Source organism: Agelaius tricolor, unplaced genomic scaffold (genome assembly GCF_023055355.1).
Source record: "Agelaius tricolor isolate 1412-34295 unplaced genomic scaffold, bAgeTri1.0.p SCAF_3, whole genome shotgun sequence".
Lineage (NCBI taxonomy): Eukaryota > Metazoa > Chordata > Aves > Passeriformes > Icteridae > Agelaius > Agelaius tricolor.
In genome coordinates, this window is record NW_027269263.1 from 13,768,576 (window position 1) to 13,789,889 (window position 21,314).

Below are 21,314 nucleotides of genomic sequence, written 5' to 3' on the forward strand. Positions count from 1 at the left end.
ACCACATTTCAGACAACATCTGGCACCTACTTAGGAGACACTAAATGGCTTCCAGATATGACTGCACCTGAAAATGCAGCTTTATTTGTTACCTTAGAAATGAAAGCATCTAAAATTAGAACAAAAAATAAAACCAAACTCTACTTGCCTTCATCTCCATCGTCTCCAAAAGGGTAGAACAGAGCAACTGCTAAATTGATGAATACAGCAAGGTTGAAGGAAATGCTTCCCCAGAGAGAGATGTGTCTGGAGAACCAAAAGAGGGCTGGATTATCTAGAAAGGGAGAAAAGCAGCAATCAGTAACCTGAAAGCAAGCAGAAACTCAATCACCAATGGCCCCAAGGGAATGAAATACAGATTAATGTAGAAAATATGCAGATCTTTAAAATAAACTAAAATAGACAAATATTAAACATAGGTTTGCCATAAAACAAAGTTTCAAGCAGAGCTTTTAATCCAAAGATCACAGTACAGTTTATATATACTGGAGTTTTGCCTCTGGTAAGATTTTAGGCCTGGATATTTAGCAAAGGAGTCTTTTCAGCTGCATCTGAATCTGCAGCTTCTGTGCATGGGGACATAAAACCAAGCAAACAAATAGATTTTAGCACTCTGAATGCCAGTCAACCAGAACACCCAGAATGTATCATCCAGATGACCTATTTGGACCAAGTACACCAATGACATAGGCAAAGAACCATGGAATAGGCACGGTTTCAGAACTGCAGCGTTTTCCCCACCTCTGTCAAACTAAAAGCATTTTGATCGCTTGGGAAGCAGGCAAAATTTGGTCTGCCTGGGTTTTGTTTCTAGAAAAGCTGACTGTTTCCTGTGTGATGCTCAGAAGCCCATGGTCACCTGCTGACAAACAGCTCTGTACTCCTGCTTAAAAGGACTCAAACAAGCCATGATCTCCGTATGTGAACTGTTGTACAAACACACAGAAATAGTTGTTATATCCCAAAGATCCTACAGCCTCGCTAGAAAAGACTAAAAAGGGGCAAAACAGGGTTGAATTTGGGTCCAGAGCCATATACATGGTTCAGCAAGAAGGTCAGGAACAAGATCAGAGTGTGCTAAAACTCAGGCAAGCACTTAATATATATTAGCGCACTAAAATACGTTTAAATGAACATTTGAAACAAGATCCTATGTGCAATGGTGTAGAAACATCTCTGGTTAGAGAGGTTTCACACATGATACATCCCTATTAACTAGATTTTAGAGTACTGAGAACTTCCTACAAGTATGCAGAGCACCCAGTGAAGTTTTTAGAAACAGCAGATTCCCTCAAGTGCATATGGCTGCCTCAGGCTTTATAGTCTTTAATAGCAATTAGATAAATATTCAGATTTCACTGTGATAACCTTGTGCTGCTGACTGCTGAGATTTAAGCATTTGGAGCCACTACAAAAATGGCTCCTGTCAATTTAAGCAGCACAGACTTCATGCTAACAGACACTTGGCTAAAGAATGAACCCACCTTCAACCTGAATTATCTTTTCAAATATTAAAAAAACCCCAACATGGAGACTTGTGAGTTATTCCACTGATGAAGGGAATTGAGACATTTCTGCTCTGAATAAAAATCAACCCATTTCATTTGTTCATAGCATTAGGCAGGTCTGGTCTATCTAATTGTTGGGTTGGCTCTTTTATTTGTGTTTCTAATGCAAAACCCCCAGATACGATTTTTTTTACTGAAGTAATTTTTCTACAATAAAATGACTTTTAATTCCCAAATATTCTGCAGATTCTGGAATCATGTATTTTTCAACTTCTATTCTGGTCAGTTTGTCACTAGTACGTTTTTAGGGTGCAACCAAGAGAAGCAGATTTGGGTTGATGGGGTTTATGCTGAAGACTTGCTGCTGCTGAAAATTAAAGCCTGAGAACTGACATATAAGAAATTGCAATAACATCCATGTATCCATCACATTCAGGATGCTCCCACATTGCTTGTACTATCCTGCTGCTCTAGACCCTATTCCTTCCTTCCTTCCTGATCAGTTGCAGTGAGCAGATGATGTGTGACACTGCAAGAGCATCTGCATTTTAGCAGTGAATGAAGGGATCATTTTAAGCCATTTTTATGTATGTTCAGCATGGAAAAGAGAAGGCTTTGGGGTGACCTCATTGCAGCATTCCAGTGCCTGAAGGGAGCCTTCAGGGAAGATGGAGAGAGACTCTTTAGAAGGGCCTGGAGTGACAGGACAAGGGGGAATGGCTTCAAACTAAGGATAGGTTTAGATTGGATATTAGTAAGAAATTGTTCCCTGTGAGGGTGCTGAGGCAACACTGGCACAATTTTCCCAGAGAATCTGTGGCTGCCCGTCCCTGGCAGTGTCCAAGGCCAGGCTGGATGGGGCTTGGAGCAACCTGGGATAGTGGAAGATGTCCCTGCCCATGGCAGGGGGGTGGAACTGTGTGATCTTTAAGGTCCCTCCCAACCCAAACCATTCTGTGATTCTATGATATATAAAATACAACCTTCTGCTCCAAAAGCCAAGGGCAGAGTTGACAGTGGCTGAGCTGGCAGGAGCCTCCTGATGCAGGCACACTGGCAATAGCCCCATTCCTGCCAAGGGCCAGCAGCTGTACTGCCCACCAGGGAGCTAAAGCCATTCAGGGTACCTGGTGGGGCTTCCCTGCCCCTCCTCTTGGTGGCCCTACTTTGACCTCTCCCCCATGATCTTGACCAAGCAGCTCAAGGCCACACACGTGCCTCCCCAGTACCATGGGCCACGCACCAGTATGGGCAAACTGGGACACCCTGCAGCCCAGTCATGCCAGGCTGATGTGGACTGGCAGAGGGGGACTGACTCCGTGGGAGCTGGGCAGATTTAAAGCAGCTGAGGTTCTGGTGAGAGACATTTTTAAGTGAGTGACATTTATGAGTCTTTTAATGGCCTTTCAGGAATCTGCAAACCTCAAATATGCAACTACACATGTTTTTGTTAAATATTAGGGGCCTTGGTTTAATTAGGTGCAACACTATCAAGACTAGTAGAACTACACCCAGTTCTTCCATCCCTCAGTTTAACTTTTGGAGTCCAAAACATCATCTTGAACACATTAATAACTGCTCCATATTACACTTTTTTAATGGTGGCATGCAAGTGTCTCAGCAGACCTACACTCTCAAGCCCAGAACAGTTTTGCCTGTTGTAGTGTCAGACTGAACAGAGAACAGTGTATCATTAAAATGCAAGTATTTGAAGGTTTAAAAGCAAGGTTTTAGCATAATGAAGCTATTTTTTTTTCAAATTACAGTACTTACTTCTAATTTTCTTTTGCCATTTCATCTCGTTGTACAGATCCTCAGTCTGCTGGAAAAAGTCATTGACTTTGCTCCCTTGTTCATCTCTCTCTGTTGTATTGAACACCCGACTTTTGGATTCCCGAGTGAGGAATTCACAAATATTGGGGACAGGAAAGACAATCTTTTCCATTGTTCTATCATGGCGAACAATCTATAAATAAAATGCACATTTTTGCCACAGTCAGTGACTATCCAATCATTTTGTCATGTCTTTTCTTGTTCACAGCTCCCCTTTTATTTACAAATGAATGCATTAATTATTCGAACATTACAATAAAGTTGGACCTATCAATCCCAAAACAGAGTAAAGCTGTTTTTATTTTCAAAAGCCTGCCTGAATAAGGTGGCAAATATAAGTCTCAAGAAAAACCTAGGTTCAGGCTTTGCCAAATATAAAAAATGTTGTAATTCAGAATGCTTCAATTTGTCAGCAAATTGAAACAAATCTGAGCCAGTAAAAAGTGAAGAATTTCAGGGGCTTTCTGCTCTGATTACAAAATGCTTTTCTCATCTTGAATCTATTTCTGTGATGGGATAAATTGTAAAGGTGAACATGCAAAAATATCACCCAGGCAGCACCCATATCTTGTCAGTCTTTATCTTTTTACTTGACAAAACCCAAGGTTTTGAATTGTTTGCATTTCAGCACCGACCAAGCTACTGGTGAGTGAGCTAGATTTTATTTCATCTCACCACATTGTCATCAAAATTGCTTCCCCATTCTGGTCTTTGACTCTGCATTACTAAAAATACAGAAATGGGTAGAAAACCCTTTTAGACTTCTACAACCATGCCTCTGTGCAGCCACTGGTGAAAATAAAAAACACCACTATTTGAATTTCAAAACAAACAAATGAGATACATTAATATAGGGGAGATAATATCTGAAACACCAAACAGGTCTAGGACTGCTTTCCAAGACAAGCAGTTATCTATTTTGTATAGCAGTAATGCTGGTTTGAGTTTCACTTTTCTAGAAGAAGCTATTGGCCACATAAAAGTTGACCACAGTGCTTGTTTAATGCCTAAATTTACAAGCTACCCAGATAAACTGGCTGATAATTGCTAAGAGAGATCTCAGCAGCAGCCAAAGTATTAAAATACATTAAGAGAAGCACTGAGCTGCCCTCTGGACAACCAAGGCCATGGATCTTCCACCTATCCTGTGGTGGGATACGTCTGTGGACCTCTATCTAAGTCCAACCCATGGCAGGTGTAAAGTTTAAGATAGAGAACAGAACTGCTGAACCAGGCCAAGCCTTGGTATTTAAAAAAAAAGCCATATTGAATGTCTACACCACTTCAAAACCTCTTTGTACTCCAGCCAGAGTTTTAATCTGACCAGTCAGAATCAGTGGCTTTGAAACTCATGATTATTTATTTGAGTGATGTACTGTACAGGACGATTCTTGACTTCATGACACAGCTCCTGTACACAGTCATTATTTCCCTAACAAAACATGTTTGGTAACACACAGGAAACCTACTGTGAAATGATGGTTTGCAGCCACTTCTAATACAGGTGCATTCCTTTATCTTCCACAGCCAAAAGCATATTATTCAACCTTCTCCTCAAAAATAACCCACACCGTTTGGAAGCTTAAAAAGAGGAGATACACCCCACATAAGATGCAGACTTGTCTCACAGTCCATCTTCTGGAGAGCAATCCTTTACCTCTATCTGTGCCGTATGTTTGGCATAAAACCTCAAGGCTTCATCTCCTTCATCTGGATCTGACCCTGGCTTCAGCATCTGTTGCAATGTTTTATTGTGACAAGCCAACTAGAAAAAGAAGAAAAATCTGATTTATGTCCTGCTATGTTTTCAGCTTTATCATCTCCACTTAACTAACACAAATCCTCCTTCCCCCCATTCCCATATACTTACATGCTCAACCCAGTGGGGCTCTTTCCACAGATAACAACAAAAATGTAATTACTCGAGAACAATAGAAATAATTTAGTCTTAAGAAGTCAGCAGAAAGTCCTCAGTTGAGATTTATGAAAGGCAGCTTAGTCTGCAGCCTGGATGGTTTTTGGAAGGCTTTTGACAAATGCCAAAAAATTAGACTGAATGGTTCTTTTCACTGGGGTTTGGACATAAAATTAGCATACCTCTGAATACTAAATTACATTTACAATTAATTTTTCTCAGTGACTTCAAATGGCTAAACTAGGTTGTAGGTTGGTATTCCAGGGCTGTAACTATTTCTGAGGGAGCTGGACTGTAGCGCCAGGCAAATATATCCTTAACTGTACAGTTTACATATACAGCAAATAGATACATACACACATACACACAAATATGTATCTTCTATAAACTTTTACAAATTATACACTTCACATGATTGATAAAACACATCTGCAATATGTTGAGTAGTAGATGTTTTAAATGCTCCATTGCTGTACAAAGTTTAAAAAGAAAGGTGTTGGCAAATGCATTCATGATGTCCTGTAGATGAGTGAGAAAGAAAGACCTAATTATGAGACATAAGGAAATTACTAAAAATTCAATTTTCCCTACATCATAGCAAATACATTCCATCCAGAATAGCTGAGGCGTTTCACCTGTTTTAAGATGGGAAAAACTGCAGCAGGAAAGAGAGAAAAAGCCACCTCAGAGATGTGATCCAGGGCTGAAGCATCACAGCTGACATTACCACAACAGACCATTAGAAATGAGGCAGGCACACACTCAAAATGACCATAGGAACCGGGGCTTTGAAGTGATGATCACCACAGGTGGGCTGGGATTGTGCTACATGAAATAGCACAGCCTGCTGAGGAATTATAAAATAATTGCACAGCTACAAAAAGCCTGACAGGAATTAAGTTTGAAAGTAACAATGGATCCAAACAGATACTGTAATAATCTAACCAGCACATGATCTCTCTCATCTGAAATTTGCATGTCTCATTATCTCCGTTTTTTTTGGGTTTTTTGTTTGTTTTTTTTTTTTTAACAAAAAGGCAGGAGAGAGGTGCATATAAATTTTAGTCCATTTATTTAAGTTCCCTAGAATCTACTGATCAAAATAAATTTTCTTCTGGATCTCAATACAAATTTATTAAATAAAGATGAATAAAAAATGGAATGTGCAAAAGTAAGAGAATATCAGAAAGAGATATTCAGGAAGAATAAATGTGCTTCCAGTAACTTCCTTGCGGACAGAAGTCTGTTTGGTCCTGACAGCACAGCCCAAGCCAATGTGGCACAACATCAGCATTTTATAAGTGTCATGAGCAGATATTCAGGGAGACCAGCAAAGAAATGACATGGGGGTTAACTGCAGAGGAATATTCCTTCCATCAGTAGTAGATTTCTGTCCTGAAGAGTTACTTTTTTACTCTATTTAGCAAATGCATGGATAGTATCATTACATACATCAATGTCTTTACCTAAACTTCCACTTATTTTTGAGACTAAAAAGGTTCTTTAAGACTATTTGACAAGTTGTTCCCCCTCACACAAGCCAAATAATCTGATCCAACCAGCAGCTTTTGCAGCATGACCACAACAACTGCTTAGCAAGACAACTTGAATTCATCTCCTAGACGTCCTTGCATGCCCCTCAAGACATGCTCTAGAATCAGGGAGAAAGAAGATGAGCCATTAGAAACAAGATAGTTACTGTTTAAAAATGCCCTTTCAACAGTGTTATTACTTTTGCCTTTCTGGTTTATTGGATGTCCCTCTGCTTCTGTACTTACAAAAGGGCAAGCAAGAGTGCCCAGTTCACCTTCTCTGTATCATTCATCATTCTGTACACTACTGTCACGTTCTCTTTTATTTGTCTCTTCTTTAAATTAAAACAATCCCTATCCTTCCCATCCTTCCTCAAACAGAAGACTCTCTGTGACTCAATTAGTTTCCCTGTCTATCTCCAAGTGCCCTTTACTTTGGCTATATCTCTTCTTTAAGATATGAAGAAGAGCACTGACTAGACAGAATGCAATCACACCGTGCTTGGAGTGATGAATTAGCATAACCAGGAGCAAATATATTCCCCTTTTATTATCTTCTGTAATACAGAGGAACTTTGTCTGTATCTTGACCTTTATTTCTCCAATGTGAACCATTAAGATTTTCAGTTTTCTAACAAATGACAAGTCAAGGACATACGGAGAGTTCTTATTAAAACGATGCCAGTTTGGAGTAAGGGACCTGCTATAGATTAAGAATTGGAAATGCCATTTGTAAACCATATAAAAACTCCAGATATTGCTTCCTGATATGCTTTGAACTGTCCATAACTTTTACTGTAGAAGTCTCTCTTGATAAGTATCAGTAACAGAAATTCCCTTATTACATGGAGTAGAAGGGAAAACAATGTCAACCTCTCATGCTCTAATGGGACTGGCTAGAACAGAGTGTTCAGAGCCTGCTGGGGATTTGAGATTGAGCATATTTTGCTATCAGGTTTCACATGAACAGCAGCCATGCTCTTTAAAACAGTGTGTATTTGGTGATCTGCACTGTGCTTTCTGAGGCTGTGACTGTCCCGGGCTGATGTGTGAACAGAACCTAGCACTGCACAGCTGGGGCTTTCCAGCACAGCCACTGGACAAAGTGACCTGAAGAACAAGCCAGGATTTTCTGTGCCAGCCCCTCAACTGCCAGAAAAGACACATCAGAAACAACGAGGGATTTCTGACCAAGCTGGAGGAGCTGCAGCACATTTCAGATGGGGAACCTACCTAAAGGCACCAGCAATCTTCAGCTGGTAAAGCTGTATCTTCTTCACTCATAACCTCATTTCTCTCAGCTTCCAAATCTCTCAATATCCACTTACCTTCTGTGTACTCCAGACATTCAGACAGTAAGCTCAGGGCAAAGGGCCCATCAATTTTCTGCTCATAAATCAGTTTCTACACAGGATGGATTCCTCTACATCGACACAACAATAAGTACTGCTAATATTTCTGTATTGCCACAGCCACACTGATGAAAGAATGTTGTGGACAGCAATCTGAGAGAGCTCAGATCTGAAGCAGAGGCCCACAGTATGACACAGAACAGCTTTAGGAGTGCTGTTATTTGGCATCCATGGTGTTTTCTGAAGCTCTGCTCTCATGAACCTTCTTTTGCCCCTTAACGAGCTCAGAGGCCCACGTGGGCCAGGGGGACTGTGTCAACAGATGCCTTGACCAGGGCAGAGCATTTGTGAGATCAAAGACACAGCAATGAAAATAACAATGAAGTGACAAACTGTGAACCTCAAATACTGACAGCTTATCCAAGTTTATAATACACCCTAGGTGAGAGTTTGTGCGTGGTGGGTAAAGGCCGTGCAAGCTCTGAGTGATTTTTTTTTCATATTTAACTGCTGTGATGCAGTAAAGTGTTATATCCAGTGTGCTGCACAAACCTCTTGGGACAGCTGGAGGACATGGCATGGGATGGACATGGCTGAGAGCAACTACAATGAGAAGAACAGTTCCATTTATGTTTGCAAAGCAAAGCTCAAAAATGCACCTCAAAAATACACTGCAAGTGTAACTGATACAAAAAAAATAACCATCACTAGAGCTGGAATTTGCAAAGAGCCCCAGAAAAATCACCATTGTGGAGAAAACTCCCTCACTCACTCACTCACACATCAGCCATGCCAGTGACAATATTTTAAATGTCAACACTGTATTTTACTGCTCATCAAGGCGTGTAGGGACAAGAAGCAATAGCACATAATGGAACAGTGATTTCCAAAGAGGGGATGTGTAAGGCAATAGCTATATGAATAAAGATCATTTGGCTTTCAGTCAGCTCCCAAGGAAGGACTGCTGTTCATCTTGAAAGATTTTTACTTAAAAAATTTGGAAAACACTGTAATAAAGTATCAGTACAAAATGTGAAAGATTGAGGACAGACCAAGAACGCTGAAGACATTAATAAAGAAACAGTAGAGATAAATGACAGAATTACAAGTAATACTCAGTCTAAACTCCTGACACAACATGACTATAAAATCAGATCTGCTACTCATCTGGGATGCCATATATGATTAGCAGTGTGGAAAACCACAGCAGACCCAGCTTTTGCAATTAATATATGGGTTTTCTGCAGGCCTATAGTTTTATAGTCAAGATTACCTTGAACAAAAATGAAGTTATTTAAATGCTGCTAAAGAAAAGACTGATTTAAAGCTGTGAACACTCATTTCACCAGCCTGTCATTAACTCACTGACGTGGTATAGTAGATTGGTTTGCCAAAATACCAGTGTGTGAATATATGTGTGCATGTGGAAAAATTGCTTGAAAAGAGAGTTTTTCTCCCCTTTTCAATACTTCTGTAAAACACAGAGCCCCTCCATATTTTAATAAGGGTGTGTCAGTCCCTGGTTGTAACTTGTAAACTGCAGGGGCCTCTCAAGTTCTCATCCAAGGCATGAGGTCTTACCCAGTACACAGCTGAGATGGTTGTCAAAATTCCTGCTGATTACACCAGGCTTTGCTGAAGCCCCCAAAAGGACAAGAAATAGAAGAATAAAGTACAAGAAATACAAGCTATATATACCAGGTTGGAGACCCCCAAATTCTGAGAGATTTATTTCACTCCCCAGCATTTGAAAACTGCCAAACATGGCAGTGGCTTTTTATAACTAGAATGGTAGAAAGGGATCTAAAGGAGTGAGGTTTAGTGTCCTGCAAGCAATCAGGCTTTTCAAGGAAGAGTCAGTTCACAAGCTAAGTGTCAAACACGTGATTTCCTAGGAAAGGTTGATGGAATAGTACAAAAAGCACTGGATAACTGGCTGAGAAGCAGAAATAAAGACACAAAGAGCACAAATAGCTCCTGTGCCTTGATATAATTTACAATTAAAGTATTACTACTAAGCGTTACAAACATCTAAAAAAAAGTAGAAACAAAATTCTTGAAATAATTATTATGCTTGTTCCAATTCTCTCAGTTCTTCTCCCAGCTGCAGGGCAGCAGTGAGGCTGGCATGTGATGGGGCACAGGGGCACTCCTGGCAGGGAGAGGGCACTGGGTCAGGCAGCACCAGGAGTGTGCTGGGGACTGGGGCTTGTTTTGGGGAGGGAGCTGGGTGTGGACATGCCTGTAAGCTGTCACCCTGCACAGAGCCCTCTCTGCCCTTGCCTCAGTCCCCCTCTGGGGTGCCAGCCTGCCCCTCGAGCCTGTCAGGGCAGGGAGGCCACTCCACAGGCCTGGAAGTGAATGAACAACAGCCCTTGGGGGAAGGGAGGTGAGAGTGTTTGTGCCTGATGCCAAGGTGTGACATCTGGGAGATGTGCTGCAAATTATCTCCATCCCTACCCTGTCAGTAACCACACACCTGCAGTGTGGGTTGCCAGCCCAATGGCCAGTGGTCTTTCACCAGGGGAAATTGTGACAGAATGTAACTTGCAGCAACAGCAAAATAATGCTCAGATGAGTCTCACCTTGCTGTGCCAACAGGCTTGTGCAACTGGGGCTCATTTACAGCCTCAATCTCTTCCTCTTTAGTCCCCTTGGCTCCCAGAGCCAGGCAGTGTGAGATCTGGCACCACCAAACCCCCTCGCCAGGGATAACACAGTCAGCTCACCAAACACTTCATTTTCTGCTTAGAGAGCAAGAAAGGATAAAAAAGCTGGCTGGGGACTGACAAGAAAACCCCCAGGGACTGAGAAAAAACAGCCAAGAGAAAGTCAAGGGAGTAGAAAACAGGATGGGTGACAGACAGAGGAGCATAGGAGACAGAAAGGGAGCTCCTCTTCCTTGGTGTGCCAGGACCTCACCACGTGCCAGCTCCCTGGCCAGGGCAAAGGAGAACATTCCAACTCCACCAGTAAACAAGGAGAGAAAAAAGCAGGGAAAAAGGAAATGTCATCTTAACCATAACTGAGCAGAAATTTTTATTCCAAGTAGCTGTACTAAAAGCAATAACAACTCCTCAGCTCCCCATGTTCCAATCAAAACTGAATGGTGCTTTCTGCAATACACAGGGCAACTTCCTTTCCAGAAGTCATTACAGTTTTATAGAGCGGCACCTTTGCACTCTGCCACAAAGCAATCTGTTAACAAACATTAGGAACAGCAGGGATGGAGCAATGGGAGACTCTCAAATCAAGTATTCATTGATTTCATTTAGACAATTATACCGTGCAGAGCAACCAAAAGGGTTTAGAGTTAATCTTTCCCTGATGGCTTGTGGTACATGAGCAGGTCCCTGGGTGGTCCAGACGCTTTGGATTCTGTTGCTGGGTCTTCCACGGCCTTGTGTAACCTCTAAGGCACCAGCTCTCCTCCCCAGCCTCCACATGGGGCACACTACAAATTGTGGCTAATAGTGATCTACCTCACAGGGGAGAAATAAAACACCTCAATATTATCACATAAAAGAAACCACCACAGCTAAGTGAACTCTATCACTATTATGTTTGCAGCCCCCCATAGTAATTTCATTGCTATTTTTGTTGTGGTTTTGCTGTTCTTTTTTACCCTGATGAAAACCAGCAGAAGACAAAATGACTTGTTAATATTTCAATGAACTTTACTTCCACTTGCCTTCGTTTTAATTTCTTTTGCAGGCAAAGCTGAGTTCCAAAAACATGAAGTACACACACGTGTGGGGAAGTTCAGGTCAGCCAAAATGCGCTGCAACCAAACAAAATTAATTTGAGGTGGGTGGATGTGAAACATCTCCACAGGCTACATGGAAACTGTCACAGGCAGCTGTGCCTGCTTGAGTCAAACCAACCCAATGCATACGCATGGATTTTGGTTTACACTGGCCATACCAGACAGCAGTGGACACAGGATGTGGACAGCAGTATCCAATCCAGAATATTCCAACAGGAGGACAGTACTGCACTCAGAGACTGCCTCTCGTGATTACTGTAAGCAAAATTTTGCAAATTTGCAAATACAGGATAGAAGGAAATCTGATGATGAAAGTGTCAGACATGATTTAGGGAGGTAATGACAAAGTTCAGTGGAAAAGAAAGAAAAGAAGAGAAGAGTTTCTGCAATCAGCCTTCTTCAGAGCAGAAGGAGAAGATCCCAGCCACATGCTACTCCATAAAAGGCAGACAAAACCACTGGCACCAATGTTGTATAGACACAGTCTGGGAAAGGCTCAAACCAGAAGGTATATGGATCCCAAATCCACACAGCGAGAGAACCAGTCACCTCTAAAAGCCACCAATGCTTTATATACATCCAAAATACATAAATACACTTGAGATAAGAGAGCTGGGAAAGGCACATCCTTTTCAGGAACTCTTAAAATCCTTTTGCTCCCAAGCCCTTCACTTTCTAATGTTTCTCTTCTCTGCAGAATGAGACACTCTGCCAGCTATCCTCTTCTGTCTACTATGTGGCTTCTCTAGAAAAGGCAGGCTAGCACAAACAAAAGGAGGAATGATAAACAAAAGGCTGACTCTTACTTTGGGGGCAATGTGGTGAGGGGAACCACAGCTTCAAGTTCTTATGAATGGACAGACTTCCTTCTGTGAGCCATAAGACCAGGAGATGTTAACTGTCACTCAGCATCCCTTCCTCTGGCACCATGAGCAGAAAGTTCCTCATGGGTTGATCCTTCCAGAATGGACTCATCCTCTTCTTCAGGATCTACCCACTCTTGTTTTCTCTCTTACATTTTCAGGATAGTGCCATGGTTTCTTTGGCACGCTGTGACCCCTTCAGCTGGATGCAGTTCACCAACCCAACCTGACATCATCACCAGCTCTGCCGTAGGCAGGTGTGGTTTGGAAGACAGCCCTTGCAAAGGCTGGGATAAACCATCTCCTTGTCTTCAATGAGGCACATGGAAGGGGCTTAACTCCTCAGCTGCAGCCTGGAATCATGGCTCAGACTCTGGGATTCAAGTTACATTGATGTCAAACCAAAAACCCTTCTCTTAGCCAGGCCTGTTCACATCCCAATTTCTCAACACACAGTTCCACAACACTCAGAAAAGCATAACTTGCTCATTCAGAGTCAAAAACATACGAGACTGAAGCAGCAAGCTAACAGCTGAAGCTGAAACCTGTTGAATTCCCAGCAGACATGGATTTCGTACTATCTGCTGGGCCTGACTGTGCATTGTAGGGTACAAAACAGGGCAGTGTACAAGTGTGGAGATGGACAGGAACTGAGAGATGACTCCTCTCAAACAGTTACAGTGGTGAGATTTTCCAACATTTTCAACCATGCTGTTGAATGTCTGCCTCCCCCTCTAATCAGCAGAGCAAAAAATCCCTAAAAAATAAAACTAGGAGCATAGGACCAGCGAGAAGAGAATGCAAAATGATGAGTTATTCATTCCAAGTCTGTATTATGGCTATTGTCCTCAGGAGAGCACTTTCACCTGGCACCTATGAAATAAGAGTTCTTGGTAGGAGTAAAAATTTAATCTCTCTCCTTATCAGATATTCACAAATAATGCTGTTTTACCCAACAACTTAAATGGTGTTCAGCAGACCCAAAGACAGAAAAAGCTGGGAAGATTTTTCAAATGAAGTTCATTTAAGGTTACCACAGACCATCATTTGTGAAACAAACTCTGAAAATCCTTGCCCATAGAAAAAGGCAGAGAAAAGGCTTCTTTAACCCCAGCTTGATTAGATGCTTATCTGTGTGCAGGTCTGAAGGTGACCATAAGTAACTGATCACCTCACTTTTGGTGTAGAAAAGCATAATCAGCTGTTAAAACTAAATTTCACAGCTGGACACTTTTATTCAGTATCTCATAAAGCTGCCTCAGAGAAAGTGCAAGGTGAACCTCATTTTCACTTTTCTGCACTGTGTTAAATAAATGAAATACAGAGGATGGCAACTGAGCTCTGCTGATTTGTAGATTACAAATTCAGATCTTGTCTGAAAAACTCTATAGTGACTGAGATACCTAATTAAATTGTGACATCAGAGGAGATGAGAGTTAAAACGGAGCAACTGTGAGGAACAGACATATTTTGACATTCTGTTTAATGCTCTTTATTTTTGTTAACCTGTAATTACTTCAATGACTACTGAACATAAAAAAGTATGTCTTTGTTAGAGAAGATGCCCCCCCCCCCCCTTGATTTTAATTAAGGTGTAGGATTTCACAATGCAGATATCTGAGGCCTATTAGAACTGATCTGATACTATTAAGTGAGACCAGATTTCACTTCCATGGTATTTCCAAGGTTACCTCACTTCCCCTCAAACCAAACCCCAGCTTAGGGTAAAATGTTTTAGTTGGGCTGTACTTAGAAGAAAAAGGTGCACCTTGGTTCACTTGAAGGTTACCTCTAATGGAAAAGCTCCAGCTCTGTCTCCAGTGCAGGAACTCAACACTTTGTGTAAATCAACTTCCTTGATGAGGGGAGTTTGCAGCAATTTGAACAAAATAGCTTCATTACATACATTTCTGAGCCAGTGAAATGTGCACACAGAACTCAGGGCTGGCTGAGTCTGCAGTGTGCTTTGAAGGGTGGCTTTGGAAAGATGGCACTTTGTGGTCCCACATTTATTGCCTCTCAACAGCTTCTGGATTGAGTTTACTCAGTTTCCGAGGAAAATTATGCTTAATTCTACATAATGCTTCTCCAAGCAATTTCAATCTAAAAGTTTAAAGTCAAGCCAACCTCCCTGTGACCCCTATATCATCATCTTAAAGCATGACAAACATGAGCAGGCAGCTCCAGGGTAAGAGTATGGTTTGAGGGCAACAGGGTAAGTTCTCTACCAATATAAATCAGTATAAATCAGAATTGCTTGCTTACTTTGAGTGGAGGCATTCCCATGTAGACCAGCTGCAGACACAGCTGAATGAAGAGCCATTCTACAAGTGGGAAGAGAAGGAACTGCCTCATGGGTGACAGAGAACCAAAGGAGGACTGAAGTCCCTCTGTCCACCCCATGCTGCTTCAGACAGCAATAAAAAGGTAGTGTGGTTATTGCTAGGACAGGACTGCAAACAGAGCCTGAGAGCAGAGAATGTCTCGAACAGTATTTCATTGTCCCACAGCCAATTTTCAGAGTAAAACCACAGACTAATGTGAAGATTTCACAATGCAGACATTTGACAAAGAAAGGATATTTCTTCTGGTGTAACGTTTGGGCCCCGACACCAATTCAACATATTTCCCAATGACAAAAAATCTTGTAAACCACAAAACACAAGGATTACAGAAGTTAAAGATAGAAGAAGAAACCCACAAAGCAGAAATATTAAGGCCACCTGTGCACTAGTGAAATGTGCAGTTGCCACAGTCAAAGAGGATATATCCCTCATTAACATTACATATAATAAATCACACACATATGTAGAATAGACACTTCATCTTATTCTAGAGAAGTAGAACCAGAAAAATTAAAATAAGCTAAAGTTTTTGTGGCCAGTCTATGGTAAAAAGCTCTAGCCTGAATCCTAGCAGCTCTTAGCCACCTAAGTCAACAGAACACCAGATGGAAAACAGAGGTTCCCATTAGATCCCTATCAAAGCCAGGACAGGACTCTGAGGTGAATGCTTCCAAGGAGAAGGGGAGAAAAAGAAAAACATCAAAGGACAAGTTGCCAAGGTTATAACCTGAGACCTAACATCAGCCAGAGAGGTTTATTTAACCTTTCAGGTGCTCATTAGTGTCAAGCCCTCGTGGCAGCCTCCATGCTGCCTCTCCATCCTGCAGCTGGCTGAACGTGGAGTTATATCCCATCCTAATGAGCCACAAGGAGGGTGATGTGCGTCACTGGCTTCTGTTTCAGTCTTGGCAATCTCAGTGCAAAAGCCTTGCAACATCTTCTGATTCTCCTGACATTTAATTAGCTGGTGTCATTTTGATGCCATAGCCTGTCTCATCAGGATGATAACTACAAAACAACATGTGGAGCATAAAAGTTCCATGAAAAGTTTCAGGTCTGGCAGCCAAGCTTACGAGTCCCCTGACAGTCACGGTTCCTGGGACTGGTTCCCATTAGCTCTTTGTTTTGGCACTGCTATCAGCAAGAGCTTCTCTGTTAAGGACAGAGAAACAAAAAAACACCCAAAAACTGCAAAGCTCAGCGTAGCCTTGCAAAAAATGACATCCTTTAGCTTGAAAAATTTTACCTGTCCTGCAGAAAGAGAGCATCCTCATTGCACAAACTCACACCTATTCATCCTGAAGGACAGGTTTATCCTACAGTATAGAGTCCATCATCTTCTGGCCTCAAAAGGCAGTCCTATATATTTAATTGTGTACAATGTTTTTCTCTATTTGTCATCTGGTACTTGGGAGGACAATCTCCAACAACACCTGCCAACTGCTTCTTGTCCACATCAGCTGCACAATTTGACAATGGTCATTGCTACACAAAATGTGAGCCATCTACATTTGCACTCAATATAACCTGTGGTCTTTTTTCCAAAACCCTAGTCTCATACATGAAAACTTTTTTTTTTTTTATTTTTGAGAGTGTACCAGTTAGAGATGTGGAAAAATTCAAATGAACCAAGACGTTTCCTTCACAAAACAGAATCAACTGAAAATCTTTGTCATCAGAACCTAGGCACAAACACAAACTAATGTTTTGTAAAGACAGACATGCAACTACCTGAGGCAGAGGATGAGCAGAAAGAACTCCACAAGCTTTAAAAATTTACTGAACCAGTGTGGTCCCCAGACCTCAGCTCATCTGGAGGATCCTTGCCTGAGCTCAAAGCTGCTTCCCAATTGGATAAGCTTATCTTTTAAAGCAAAATGCTCTGGGAGCTCACAGCTCCCACAGGGACAGGGAGATTACTTTTAGGCAAATGTTATGGCCCAGTTATGGCAACACCACTATCAAGGGTGAAGGTGTTCTTGCAAGACTTTTCCACTTGTTTTCTGTTCAACTTATTTCCAGGGTATAACCCTGATGTTACAATTTCAGCCAGTTCATGCCCACTGCAGACTGCTGGGCTGTAAATGTTCCCACCAGTTCCCTATCCTAAACACCATTTCAGGTGCTTCTTTGCTGTGTCTGAGAGAAGGTGCTTGTCAATGCACATTACTGAGCACCTAATTTCTGCCTTCCTCAGCAACATTTCTTTTAAAAAGTCAAATTTCACCCTGAATTTACGTCTGACCACAATCACACTTCATGCAGGACAGTGTTTGGTTCAGAGAGCTTTGGAGGAGTCACATGCAGTGATCCTAGTCCACATTTGGAGGCCCACATTTACAGTGTTACTTCTTATTTCCTCACACATTAAACCATGGAAGATCTGCACCCATCATAAGAAAGGTCTTGGCATGGAATCCCTTCACCTGGCTTGAATTATATTCAGGTCAAGACAAATGGAGGAGTAAAAGAATCCACATCTACCTTTTAGTGTAAGTTTTAATAATTGTCTTTTATTTTATACATGCACACACACACTCAAGGGAAAAGAAGGATGGTCTAAGTTAATATGTCTAAAAGTTAAAATACAGCAAAGTGGAGGAAATCCAGGAACTGCTCCAAAGTACAACACCAAAAATAATCACTCACAAAAAAAATCTTAAGCCCTACAATACCTCCCTCACACACAAACATATTTGCACCCATTACCTTATGAAAGCTCTTCTTGCCTCAGCAAACCATAACAGTAGCAGCACGGGAAAGTTTATTTGAAAAACACACATTAGCATGTCTCTAAAAGACTTCTGAAGTACTAATGTGCTCAGTGATTATGCACTACCCAACAAATGCCAATTTTCCACGTTAGCAAAGTGGCTGGGAGAGAGTGAGCATAGGAGGGAAGCCAACGTGGCAGTCAGAGCAAAGCACTGAGGATCAAACAACCAGACTTTCTTCCCATGACAGCTCTGATTTGCTGTCTGTGCCTGCTTCTGCCTTGGTGCCTTTATCTGTGACACCAGCTAGCACCACCTACTTAAAAAGGGGCAAATGAAATTAATGAGAGCTTTTAACTGCTCCAAAATCTTGTAGAAAGTAAGATTAATTCTTTAAAAATTTCTGAAACAATTATTATCGTCATTTCTTTGTTCTGCTGGAGCATGTGAGAGTCCCACAACCATGCAGCTGTAGGCACAGTACTGATGTGGAAAGTAAAGGTGGTCCCAGTCCTGGGTGTACTCAAGTCTGATGAAAGCTACAGAAAGACAGACTACAGAGAAAGCCACTGAAACAAAAAGCTTTGTGCTTCTTAGAATTTTTCCTATTTGGATAGCTAATTTTTTTTTTTAGCTGTCTTTATTTTATCCTTAATGAATGTATCATATCCAAGTCTCATTATCAAACCTCTCCTATTTCAAATGTTAAAAAAAGTAACTTTTAAAAAATAGCTGGTAGTGTATGCCTACTCCCAAACTATAAATCCATGCCATCAATTATTGCCATTTTAATTGCCCAGTTAGCAAATATCCTTCATCTGTCTACACTATTAAGCAATGAAGTAAACATGGCAGTAAGACATTAGTTTGATAATACTTGCCAAGTTTGATAAAAAAAATCTTGATTCTGTTATTAATATACTAACAAATATATAAGGCTGAGTGACTTATTTTGCTCAGCCCATTTAAAACTAGCACCAGAGAGGAAGATGTGTGTCCTTAGCAGCACCTGCAGTAAGAACCTTACACTTCACAGCAGATTTTTCCTTGGTTTAAGAACTTATAAATGGAAGGAGACTTCCAACTGCGTTAGTCTATCAGAAGATAACCTGGTTCAAATTTGTCTTCACTGCACTGATATCAGACAGTGATAATTCTTCTAACCTTATGGAGTGAGGAAATATTTTTCATTACGTCTTGGTGGCATCAGATAATTGTATAAATATAAGTAGTTTACTTGGTTGGGATTTAAATAATATTTTAGCTTAATCTCATTGAAAAAAAAACCAACCAAACAACCAAACAAATAACCTTCTATTTACCTGGAAGTGACAGAGGTATCATGGAGTTCCAAGACTTGTGCTCCCTCTCCAACAGTACTCAGAGTACTTAAGCAGGAACTTAAAATTGAGAAAATTCTGCTAGCCTGAGAGCACAGAACATGCATCAGAAAAGGGGTGACAGGTTGTGTCAGTAGCCCTCCACTCCTGCCACAGCCTTGGGAACCAGGCAGAGGAGTTTATAAGGCATTGGAAATCTGAAAGTTTTGTTACAGTTTGCTCTCTTACTCCCCCCACCCCTCGCATCCTTCCAGACCAAGGACATCTCTCCACAGCTCTGCAGGCAGATGAAAGTGCACTCTTGCCATGCTGCAAGCTAACAAAAAGCTATGTCAACTTATTTCACATTCTTGTGACCCTCATGAATAAAGCCCCTGCTGAAAGATACAGTGGATTAGCTTGGGCTCCATGCCTGATTTGGAGACTTTGCATGAGCTGAAAAACACAAATACTCCAAGTATTTTCTGTTATATGCATATACATATATATATATATATATATATATATGTATGTATATATATATATATCTATATATATGTGTGTGTGTGTGTGTGTGTGTATATATGTGTCAGTGTGCATACAGACTACAGGAGCCTCTAGTTATAAGCACTGCCTTATCTTGCTTCACAGTATATCAAAGGGATCATGAACCTCATGGAAATACTGCCAGTGAAGTACTGTGTTTTAGTTTACAAACTTCTGAAGTACTTTGTTATGACTAACAGAGAGCCAGCTCAAGCAGTCACCTGAAAAGCCAAAGGATTTCTCTAGCTTTTTCTAATCTTTTTCTTTGTGTAACCATTTAAAAACTTGATTCTCCTACACTAATGCTCCTGCAGATAAGGACAAGAATGAAACTTTTTTTTTGTGCTTCTGTGTCAAAAGCTTTGGTAATTTCCTACAGGGACATCACATCAAGATGAAGTCTCTTCGAGGACAGCCTTACTAACTTTGCAAAACAAAGTGTGACCAGCTCTGACACAATCTCTTAAGAGAACAGCAGCAGAAATACCATACCTATTGACTGAAGGAGAATTGGTATGGAAGAGAAGTGGTACAAGAGGTGCTGGCCCCGTCCATAACACACCTCTGGCACTCACCTGAGACTACTGCAAGGTCAAGGCTTGGCTCTGAGCATGACATTTGAACCAGAGAAAGAAAACAGAATCTCCTCCGTGGATTGTCAAGAGAATTGTGAGCCCTTTCTACCTACCAATAGCAGGCTTATTTTTCCAGGATGTGACCTAAAGCACCAGCTTGTGTCACTGCTCCACAAGCAGCTGGAGAGGAGCTAGGTCTGGAAGGGCCCTAAAACCAGGCTGCAGCTCAGGGCAGCTCCTCATGGACAGCTCAGTTCTGCTTTCTCCCCATGGCCCTCCCTTCTCCCCTCTGCTCAAGGAAGAGCAGGAAAAGAGAGGAGCAGCAGAGCCCAGACAGCCCGGGGGCAGTGCAGGGGAAGCAGCAGAGCCACGGCACATGGCACACCAGAGGAAGATGAAGAAATAAGGGAAAGAGAGGACAAAGAACCATGTGGAGGATGTGTGATCACTGGCATGACACAGCTGCTGTACCCACACACCTCTGTGTGTGCACCGTGTGCAGGGGCACATTTAGGGCAGGGGCTGGGAGGCTGTAAGGAAGATTTACTAACAGAAATCTCTGCCTTGCTTGTGACACATGTACAACTTTCTATGCTCTGTGGGTCAAACATTTACAAGAATGCTTCTTGCTTCTGGTAAAATCAACCACAGGGAGGGCAAGGAAGGATGTAGTGGTGGCAAAATGCAGAACCCAGCTTTGCCCTGAAGAGTGCAACGACAAAAACTGAAAGTTGGAGCTCCCCAAAATAAACTGTCTGTGTTTGAGGACTGCAACAGAAAAAAGGGGAACTCTGAGTCTTGATTCTGCTATTACAGAGGGACCAAAAGCTGTAACTGGAGTAAGTGGTCACCAGGAAGTGTAAGGAAAGTGACTGAAGAGCCACTGAAAAAAGGTAAGTCAGATGAAGTGCCACAGCAAAGAAATATTATGTAAATCAGGTCAGCTAAGCCAAGCAGAAGGCCCAGGCACCAAAAAGCCACTCTGACAGCAAAGCAGAAAGTGTTTGGAGACTGAAGCCAGCAAAGGAACCCAGCAACAATGGCCT

General features: G+C 41.6%; 1 protein-coding gene across 6 annotated transcripts in view; it reads right to left on the reverse strand.

Moving 5' to 3' along the window:
- Positions 1 to 21,314, reverse strand: part of ITPR2 (inositol 1,4,5-trisphosphate receptor type 2) — a 244,386-nt gene that overhangs the window by 41,361 nt on the left and 181,711 nt on the right. For all 6 annotated transcript variants that reach the window (XM_071422550.1, XM_071422548.1, XM_071422551.1 and 3 more), the window contains 3 exons: positions 4,999 to 5,106; positions 3,282 to 3,474; positions 149 to 274 (listed from right to left, as the gene is read on the reverse strand). In XM_071422550.1, the coding sequence (XP_071278651.1) occupies positions 149 to 274; positions 3,282 to 3,474; positions 4,999 to 5,106 (427 nt within the window). The remainder of the gene's footprint in view (positions 1 to 148; positions 275 to 3,281; positions 3,475 to 4,998; positions 5,107 to 21,314) is intronic.